This window comes from Castor canadensis, chromosome 5, assembly GCF_047511655.1.
Source record: "Castor canadensis chromosome 5, mCasCan1.hap1v2, whole genome shotgun sequence".
Lineage (NCBI taxonomy): Eukaryota > Metazoa > Chordata > Mammalia > Rodentia > Castoridae > Castor > Castor canadensis.
Genome location: NC_133390.1, coordinates 86533780 through 86544235, shown reverse-complemented (window position 1 = coordinate 86544235; position 10456 = coordinate 86533780). Strand labels below are relative to the sequence as shown.

Sequence of the window (10456 nt, the reverse complement as noted above, 5' to 3'; positions counted from 1 at the left end):
TTAGGACCTCCCTTTGCTGGACGTGCTTTTCATTCTTTTTGCCCCTTACCTATCCAAGGAGCCCTGCAGCTTGGTAACATTTCAGAGGAAGGCTGATGCAGCTAGCTTTGGGTCTCCCTGTTCTGTACGTAAGCATCTAAAAAGAGATGAGAGGGGTGACTAGCTGCTTTGGCTTTTTAGTTTTTATTTTCTAGTTTCAGTGTTTGAGTCTGGCCCTTTTAATGTCTATTAAAATAGTATTCTTCTGTCTCATCTATCTATCCCACCTCACTCATCACTCATGGCTAACTGCTATTTAGGACCTTGAAGTGCTTTTCACAGTAGATCTCATGTTCTGGTGATTTTGTGCGGAAACTGGGAAGCTGAGGGAACGCCCTCATCTAGTCCAAGAGCCTAAGATTACAGATACAAGATTTGGGAAGAACTTTGTTTTATTGTGCAAATAGTGTACAAATTTGAAACACTGTTAACAAGATACTTTGTTGTTAGGAAAGGGGGAGAGGGCAGGGTGGGTGTACAACACAAATTCACTTTCTGGAAAATTTCACACAGGAATGCTCTGCTGGACAATTATTCAGAGGAGACCCTCCTTAACAGTCTGTCCCTTAATCTCTGCCCTTGCGGTCTGGGGTCCAAAGTAGATGCAGAACACAGAGGAAGGTCATGGTTTCATTAAAGCAATCAGGGGACTGAAGACTCTGCCAGATCCCATGTGCAGGGAAAACATAAAAATAAATGACCCCTGACAATTGCAAAGGAACTAAGTCCCAAACTAACTCTAAAACCAAGCAACCCCAGAGCTAAGAGTGACAGCTGGCATTTCTCAGCCACCATTCTCTCCTCATCAGAGGCTGGAGGAGGGCAGAAGGTGGCTCCCTTCTGGGTCCTAGGCCTATGCCTATGCCTAGCGACCACCTCCACTCTGAGACCATAGTAGGCTCTTGTAGCAGCAGGGACCCCTGTAGCGGTCTCACAAGCATGCGTTCAGAGACCCCAGCACCCATCGGCCACACCTCTTCTGCATCCAGCTTGGATCCTAGACCCCAAGCCCCCGAGCCACCTGTGCCATAGGCAGGGCCTCTTCAACCAGGGTCTCCAACCCCAGCCCTGGGGCCACCTCCAGCCTTCTGAATTGTGACAATCCAAGCTCTTCCTGTTGTCCCCTTAGCTCCTGGGGTGGTAGCTGCTTCTTTAAAATCTCCATGATATTTCAGTAGAATTTCTTCTTCTTTTCAAAATCTCCAGTAACTGAATAGCAATTCTTTAAATTCTCTCTATTAAAATAACTGATACAGTGTTTCCTCTGGATTGATCTGGCTGATAGGCCAAGTAATTCTAATTCTAAATAACTGAAAATCTAAATAAATAAAAATAAAGAGGAAAAAATGAAATGGCAAAGACACAACTGAAAAAGGAATAATGGAGACTAAGTAACTGAAAATAACTAAAAATAGAAAATTCTCAAAATAAAAAATTCAGAAAATGTTTGAAAATAATTAAAAACTAAAATAACACAAAATCCAAATAACTCAGAAAATAAATGAATTTAAAAATAACTTAGAATCTAAAATAACTGACAAAAACCCACCTGTATGAGTAAAAGAACTCTAAAACCAAATAACTCAGGAAAAAAATCCTAGTAAATAACATTTCACTCTGAAAATAAATAACTCGACAGGAATTCAAAAACTTTCGGTAAGTTTGAAATAGTTATTTAACTGTAAAAAAAATTACTCAAGAACTCCCATAACTAAAAACAGAAAACTCAGATAATTGTAAAGAGATAATAAAAAAAATAATTTTGTTAATTAATTTAAAAATCTGTAACTCTTAACGAAATAACTAAATAACTGAAAATGAAAAACAAAACCCAAAACTACATAACCTTAGAAATAAAAGAATTATAAATAGATGTCTAAAGGTATAAAACTGAGTAACTAGAAAGCTAAACATAAATGAAAATGAATAGGACTAAGCAGAGAGATAACTGAAAATAAGATTTGAAAAACTAGTGTGTGGCAACTACCTCCGCCCTTCCCTGCAGCCCGCGCTGGGTGGGAACGCGGGAGCGTGGGAGCGCGCACTGCACTGACTTTCTCCTGTGGATCCCGAGAGGGGCGCGGCTCCCATGGCTCCTCCAAGGCTCGGGCTAAGTGGGTGTCAGTTCCCAGCAAGGTCCGAAGGCATTTTTGATTGTCACACTCTATAAACAGGTGGAGGGTGGGGCGGCGGGTTTCCTGGCATCTATCTAGTGGGTAGAGGCCCGCGATGCTGCTGAAGCTCCCACTTGGCCCAGAGCAAAAAGCACGGACGGGGAGCTCCGCGCGCCCGCGCAGGCGATCAGCTGCCCCGCGGTCCCAGGTGTCCCCAGCGGTCCCCGGTGTCCCCAGCGGTCCCCGGATCCCTCCAGGGCGCAGATCCGCAGCCGCCAAGGTCCTTTGGCCGCTTTCTGCTTGAGGAGCGCGGGCCCCGCACCGCCGCGGCTTGTCAATCCCCGCGGAGTGGGTGGCACAGGCGGCGGCCGGGCAGGGCCAGGAGCCGCGATGGGCTGCGACCAAGGTCAGTTCTCGGTGGAGAAGGGCCTCGCGCGTCCTGCCCTCGTCCGCGCCGCCTGAGCCTGGACACGAGTAGTCTCCCCGGCAGGAGCCGCCAAGCCAGGCGACAGCCCGGCGTGCTCCTCGGTGCTGCTCGTCCCTCTGAAATTCCAAAACAAAAGTCAGAGACGCACTGGAAGTAGGTTCGCTTTCCTTCCTCGGCCACACTCACCTGTCCTCCTCGTCGCGTTCTTCTTTTTCTCCTTCCATGCTTTCTCCCGTATACAGGGAAACAGATTTGGAGCCACACGTGTCATCGCAGTCGTCCAACTGGAAAAGTCCGGAGAGCTGGAAGGGTGGGGACAGGGGCGGGCTCAAGAGTTAGCCCTGGGAGAGAGCCCTGGCCCAGGTAAGGCCCACTGAGTGCCCACCCCAGCTCTCCCACCTCCCAGCAGGAGTGCCTAATTGGGACCAGAAACCAGCACATTGTCAAGGAGACAGTAATGTGGGGACATGCAGGGATGGGAAAGTGGAGAGCCACTTTGAAGGTCCAGTGACCTCAGCTTCCTGATTAGACCACATCCTGATGAGGGAGAATTATGAAAAGGACGGAGGAGGGGATAGAGAGAGGGAGAGGGGCAGGAGCAGCTGATGAACAGGTGTGAGGGAGAGTATGAAATAAATTACGCTCAGAGCGCTGTTCTCCTTTTCCATATCTTCTGCTCCTTCATCACCTTCAGAGGTTTCCATGGAGATAAACTCCCTGCTGGAGCAGCCTTGGGGAAGGAAAGGAGGGTGGGGGCTAATGGCAAGATGTAGCAGGCAGTGCCTGTCTCAGAGACACTCCTCATCTCTTAAGTTCTATCATTAAGGCATGGAACCATCTTTCAGCAAGATGGTCATTTCCCTGTCCTCACTGTTTGCTGGGAACATAAGGGGCCTTCAGGGTTGGAGGGGAGCCCTAAAGAGGAGTCTCAAGGGTGCTCTGCCTTCCCCAGAGTGGACAGGGGTGGGAAGCAACACAGGAACTGAAAGACCTGAGTTCCAACCACTCTGCGGAGTATATAGCACTTGGAGTGGATGATGACCTGGAGCATCCAGAGAACCGCAGTGCTAGCCACCAGCTTTCCTGGACTCTCACATGAGACCTGCAACTCAGACCGCCTGGCTGAGCTGTGGCTCAGAAACAGATCATACGTGTTTGCTGCTTTAAGCTACTAAGGTTCAGAGAATCTGTGCTATACTGGAGATAACTAACACATATATGGGAAATGGTGAGGGATGCTGGCAGAGGGGATCTGCCTCAGGGACATGCGCCATCTCCACCCTCCAGGTCCAACTCTGCAGGAAAACTAGAGAGACTCCTCTCCCCATTAGAGCACTTGTCCAGTCCTAGGGTCCCTTATGCCAGGAACAAATGGTGAGGATGGGGGGACATCTTTCTGAAAGGTCTGTGAGGCAGGTTGGAGGGATGGAGACAGCTGTGTTCTCCTCAATCATACCCTGAGTGACCTGCAAGAGCTGTGTCTTGAGGGCCCATAGCCTCAGTGTCCAGACAATGCCCAGCTGCCAGGGACCACAGAGCTACCTGCTGGGAGGCTGAGGCCTTCTTCAGCCATAGAACCCCCACCTCCAGGGGCAAACAGGGCTGGAAGGCAATAGGAGAACTGCGAAGTTCCTGACAAGTTCTGTCACTCAGCAGGGTAACTGGCACCAGGGGTTGATAACCTAGAGCTGGGGCTGCTGTCCCTGCTCTCCTGCTAGGTGTTGAAGGGGGTGGGAGGGACACAGGGTAGGACACAGAGGGGCTCTCAGACACTTGACTGACATCCAGGGGTCATCTAGGCCATTCCCCATCCTGAGCAAGCATTTGCCTGAACCTGAAGAGAGGAAGGGTCTCCAAGCTCTAATACGACCCAGGCTCCATTTCCCTGTGGGTGGACTGTGAACTCCACCTGTGACCAGGGAGAGAAAGACAAAAGGCCTCCTTGGACAGTAACAGAGGCCAGTGGCCTTCTCAGCACCCAGCACCTCAGGTGAGAGTGGAGACAACTGGGGCCCCAGTTTTTCAAGAATTGAGTTTTCCATACTTTTTAGATGGAAGTGCCAATTTTATACCCTAACACACTGTATACTTATAAATATACTCACAAAATTAAGCCAGAGACAATACCCTATTTACCAGGAATCCTGAAATCTCACCTGGGCTCCTGGAAAGAAATCTAGGATTCTTAGAACCCGTATATCTCAGAGAACATCCTGTGGTCATGCCCACATTTACAGGAAGAAAATGGGGCTCATGGGCATCCAGACAGTGGCTGTTGACCAGGCTGTGGCCATGGTGAGGACTTTCCCAAGGCCCTAAGAGGGGTCAGGACCCTGCTGTCCTGGCTTCTGCACCATGTTCCCTCCCTTAGCCAGGCCCTTCCAGCCCCAGCTTCCTGAGCTGCCTGAGCTCCACCTCAATCATCTGCATATACAATCCCCTGTTGGGTTCACTGCCACCTGACTCTCAGGTACTAAGTCCTAGGTATAAGAAGCTGGAAGCACTGAGGGGCCCTGAATCTCAGACTCAGGGTCTGTCCAGTCACAGGCGTGTGTGCGGGTGAGCAGGTCAGAAGCCAGTGCCCAGCGCGGGGAGTGGGCTTCTCCCACTCACTAGCCGTGTGATCTTGGGAAACACCCTTTCTGAGCACCTGTTTCCTTATCTCGAACATGGAGGTGGCACTACCTATTTTGGAGAGGTGGTGTGAGAATCAGCAAAAATGTGTATGATGAGAGTTCATTTCAGTTGCTGGGAACTCAGAAATAGCACATACTATGATTACTGTTAATGATAATTATAGTAATTCTGAAGACAGGTTTTTGGGAGCATCTTTGTGCATTCCAGGTGTGCTGTGGTTATTTACATCTGAGGGAAATTTGTTTGCTAATGTCTCATCCCACTCAGGAGAGGAAACAGATTATAAGGGTAAAAAAGTATTATGCACACACATACTCCTGTATACACCTCAGAAAAACCAAACCAAACCAAACACACAGGGTCCTTAACAAGTGTTCAATCTGATGACAGCAAATTGTTAAATGATGGGTGCATTTTTGCCAAATGCAGTGATTGGTCCCAGTCAAGATTTAGCAGTGTGTTGGGCTGGTGTGCCCTGCGTGTCCTGGGGTACTCCCAGGTCATGCAGCAGGATAAGGATAGAGTGATAGTGGGGAAGGAGCAGAATAGGAAAGGACATCATGCAACTTCACACTGCCAGGGGACTGGGGAATATTCTCTTTACCCTCAGTAGGTGATCTTCAGAGCTCATGTCACATAAACCCTACGTGGTTCAGGGAATCTAGTCTTAGCACCTAGGGTTTAGAATTCTGCTTTAATTTTGCTTAAACAAACAATGAAATTTATCCACAAATGAACCTATTAATGCGTTTAAAGTACCCTCATCAGAACACACACTTGTGATAAAACAGACTTCGAAAACAAAATTGATTTTCTCTTGCTGTCCACTGGATGGCACCAAGGGACTGCTGTGGAGTCTGCGGCTTCAGAAGCAGCTCTTAGCCTGTAATAGACATTCAAATAGTCAAACTGTTTTCTTTCAAACTGGATTTTAAAAATTCTGTACAATCAGGCCCAGCTTTTTAAAGACTATCTCTATCTCATGGACCAAAGCGCACCCTTTTTACTTGAGGGGTGGGATGGAGAATAAGCCTCATCAGCCCTTCCCTTCCCTTGGGGCAAAAGTAGGCAACAAACTGTTAACAATCCTATGCCAACAGAGATGTAGGCACTGACCTCAGAGGAATCTCACTAGATTCCTACAATAAGACAACGCTCTATTACCTCCATCTTATTTTTGTCTTAACCAGGGCCTTGAGTATGCTAGGCAAGTACTCTATCACTGAGCTACATCCCAGCCCACCTCCAGTAAAAAAAATGATAAAAGAACTTAGGCACAAAGAAACTAAGTCCAAAGAGATGGAGCTGGACTTGAGCCTGGGTCTGTCTGATGTCAGAGTTTGAGCCCTTAGTAGTTAGCCTGCACTGCTTAACAAAGCTCCCTTAGGGTGTAATGTAAGGGTCAGCTTTCTGCCTGATCCTCCCAGGGGCGCTCTAGAGCACCTGAGAAGCCCCTCCCCACCCCCCACCCCCCACCAGTACTAATCTGCTTTAGGATCTTTTGTTTGGTGGCCAAGAATGGAAACTTGGACATAGTATGGCTGAAGTGTCGATTTGATTTGCAAAGCTGTCTTGGCTAAGAGGAAGCGAATCACTCCTAAGTGTTCAATAAATTGCTTCGGATTCCACATATTCTTAAGGCGCATTTTTTTGCCCAGTGAGTTTTCTGCTGTCAAAGTCCTGGCCGGCTTCCAGGGCAGTCTGAGTTGTCTGTCTGAGACCTTCAGAGCTGCTCTGAGATGGGATCAGAAAAACTTCACAACTGGGAAATCACCTCCTAGTTCAGCAGCTACCTGCCCTTTTGAACTCATGCAAAAGTGGGTAGTAGGGGTGAAGGACAGGCGGAAATGTGTAGTTGGATTTGGTCAAAGTCTGGTACACTTCAAGGGAATTTTTTTATTGAAAAATTCACTGCAACTACAGTATGGCTCCATTTTTTTTTTAACAACCATGCATTTCTACAGACAAAAGTCTGGATGAAGATATTTATAGTGTTTATATCTGGTTATGTCTGATTTCCATTTTTTGTTTGTACTTTTCTGTAGCACTTTTTAGTAATTGGCAGTACTGGGGTTTGAATTCAGAGTCTCACACTTGCTAGGCAGGGGTTCTACCATGTAAGCCACACCCCCAGCCCTTTTTTGCTTTAGTTACTTTTAAGATATGACTCCTATATTTGCCCTGGGGCCAGCCTCAAATCATGATCCTTCTATGTATGCCTCCTGCATAGCTGGAATCACAGCTGTGCACCACCACTCTCAGATTTTTTGTTGAGATAGGGTCTAACTTTTTGCCCAGCCTGGCCTCAAACCAAGATTCTCCTGATCCTCTGACTCCTGATTATAGGTGTGAACCAGCCTGTATATTACTTTTTATAATTAGACAACTTAAAATAGTTCAGACCCAATTGGACAGATATCTAAAATAACCGACAATTTCACTGGAGAGGAATGTTTGCTGGAACTTATTATCTTCGTTAAAAAACAAGAGTGCCTGAAATAATTTTTAATGATAATAATAATAATGATGACGAAAGTAAATTACTTAGGCCTAAAAGTAAGTAATGCCACAAAAGTTAGCCAAGAAACAACCCTTATGCAGTTGCAGTGGAGAACCCATTGGCCACCTCCAAGCCTGTGGGAGACCCAAGCAGAGGACCCAAGTTAGGCCCTCAGAGGCCCTTCCTCTGGCACTCTGTAGTAGACACTTGTTCTCATTTTATATACCTTTCACATGGTCAGTACTTTGCATATCAGAGACAAAAGTGAATTCAGAATTCAAACTTCTCAGCGCAATCCAAGTCAGTAGACTTACTAGCTTAACGCTCCTATTTTCATTGTCAGCTACCACAGAGAGGTTGGCTAACCACAAACATTAGAAACAGGATGCCCACATGTTCTGTGACAGTCCCACCATGGAAATACATGGTTCCATGGAAGAATTCCTGCCTTCCTCCCTTATCCTATCTGGGACTTACCCATTCTGACATGAGGAGACCTACCACTCTGTCCTCATCCCAGTAAACTGTCAGGCAAAGCAAGGCCCTGCCATACAAGAAGGAGGAATTGGTCCTGACCATTGTGCAGAAAGGCTGCTGCCCAGCAGAGGCAGATAGGTGCTCAGGCGACCCACTGCGCCATCTCTCAGTACTCCCATGCCTGGCTGTAACTGGAAATGGGCGAGCATGTAGGAAGAAGCATGGCCTGATGCAAGTCTAGGACAATCACTGTGCATGACATCAAAGAAGTACCAGATGGGGTGGGGGATGTGTGTGTGTCTAGAGTGGGAGGGAGATGGTAACTTAAAGGTACAGTCTAGGACAACTGCAGCAGCAGGTGGCAGACAGATCTAAGTTAAATAGGACTCTTACTGTGTTTCCTAGTGGAAATGTCCCCTTGGTAACCAAGACCTCTAGACTCGTCAAGGCTAAAGTGTGTGTGTGTGTGTGTGTGTGTGTGTGTGTGCATGTGGCAGTGGGGAGTCACTCGTGTGGGTCTCTAGGAGTGATAGCAAGCAAAGTCACAATCTATTTGATGTCTTGGCTTCCAGATCCACATATTCTGCCTAATGATTCACATCACTACAAAGTAGCCATGAGTTTAAGCTACATACTGTATAGTGAGGGACAGCACCCCTTCCCACAGTACTGAGTTCACACTGCTGCCCACTCCTTATCAGACTGGAAGCTTCTGAATGAGGAAGGACCTAGGGGTCACACATTCACAGCCCTTCCTCTTTTGCTATAGCAAGTCCCTTGAGCAAAGCAATGTTATATTATTGATTGCACACTCTACTTTTTGGCTTGGAGAGGGGCTGATGTTTCCTTAAGGGACAGTACCAAACTGAGCTTCAGAGTGGGCCTCTGCTGGCAGGTTGGACATTCTACAGTGGGCAGCTAGATGAATCTTAAAGGCAGAGTGCCACATGTAACCTCATTTGAATGAGTCTAGTGTCTTGGAAGTGTGGCTGCTGTGTGTTGTACAGATGGACCTGAGAGGGCTAGTTTGGATGTTCTAGGAGGGGAATGCAGCCACTAGCTTCCTTGACTGAAGAACGGTCCTCTCTAACTGATCACACAGCTTCAGGAGTAACTCATGTACAGCGGTGAGGGAGGAAGAGCACACCGACAAAATCAACCCTGGTGAGCAGTGTGGTGACAGATGTCACAGTAAGTTACCCTCACATCATAGCTCAGTTTTTATGACAAGGAGCCCACATGGCTGGGCACACGCACTGTCCCCAATTCCCTTACCAAGCCATCTCCATTTATGAGCCTGTGGTGTAGGCTGTAGTGTGCTGCCAAAGCTTGCCGATACCTACTGGCAAGCTGTCCAGTCAGTCTGGCCATTTGGCACCTCCTCAGCAGAGGGTCTTCTTTGGGGTGTATTAAAGCACAATTCCAAGGCCCTCACATTTTGAGCTCATGCCGATAGATCCACATGCCTCTTCTGTAGTCAGGTCATACTGTAACTGAATCCTTGTTATTATTCCGGAAGGGGCCAAGAAGAGGGTGGGGACAAACTTGGCCAAAAGCAAGCATTGTCTTATTTGCCTTCTGTGAGGCTTCTGCATTGTCTTAAGGGACCAGGACGAGTCTATCCTCAGTAAGGGGAGTATGCCACCCTGCCAGTCCAGAGGGTCAAGAGCATGTGCCCAGACATTTTTATTCCTTCTTCCATCTCAGGGCTGACTTTACCTGCTCAACTGCTGACACTAGGAGCCACAAGTGACCTACAGCAGCCCTGATGAGGCTGAGAATTCAGTTCTGCCACTTGCAATTCTGCTCAGTCTGCCTCCTTGCTGTGTGAGACTGCATGTTTGGGAGGGGCAAGCTGATTGTCACACTGGGCTTTAGGTAAGTGACCAAGTAGGAGAAAGCCTGTTGCTTTCTCTTCAGTCCTTTAGTACTTACCTGAAGCCTCCTAGTTCCCCATCCTGATAGATAACATTTCACCAAACCTCTCAAATGCTGAAGACATTGCCCTGGCTGCTGTGTCCCTTCCCCCTGTGTCTGACCCCAGGTCGCCTCAGTGAAGATCTGGGCTACTGAACTGCTGCCACAGGTTAGGGACCAGGACTCTCAAAACTCCACCAGTGCTGGGGCTTTCATTACAATATGGCCAGTAAGTGACCCAATGCTAGCATCCCTCCTGGTCCTAAACTGCTGCAGGGTAGGTTCCCCAGAAGCAGACTATCCAAGTGTGTTATTAAAAAAGGGTTTCAGATGAAACCTGGAAGG

General features: G+C 47.6%; 1 protein-coding gene across 8 annotated transcripts in view; it reads right to left on the bottom strand.

Annotated features, from left to right (window-relative positions):
* Window positions 1-294: 294 nt before the first annotated feature.
* The window catches only part of Mcf2l2 (MCF.2 cell line derived transforming sequence-like 2), a 210382-nt gene continuing 200220 nt past the window's right edge, over window positions 295-10456 (bottom strand). For 2 of the 8 annotated variants that reach the window (XM_074073658.1, XM_074073659.1), the window contains exons 24-26: window positions 3222-3310; window positions 2767-2882; window positions 303-2696 (exon numbers count right to left, since the gene is read on the bottom strand). In XM_074073658.1, coding sequence (XP_073929759.1) covers window positions 2561-2696; window positions 2767-2882; window positions 3222-3310 — 341 coding nt within the window. In that variant the 3' untranslated portion in view covers window positions 303-2560. The other 6 variants (XM_074073654.1, XM_074073655.1, XM_074073657.1 and 3 more) reach the window with 5 other exon arrangements.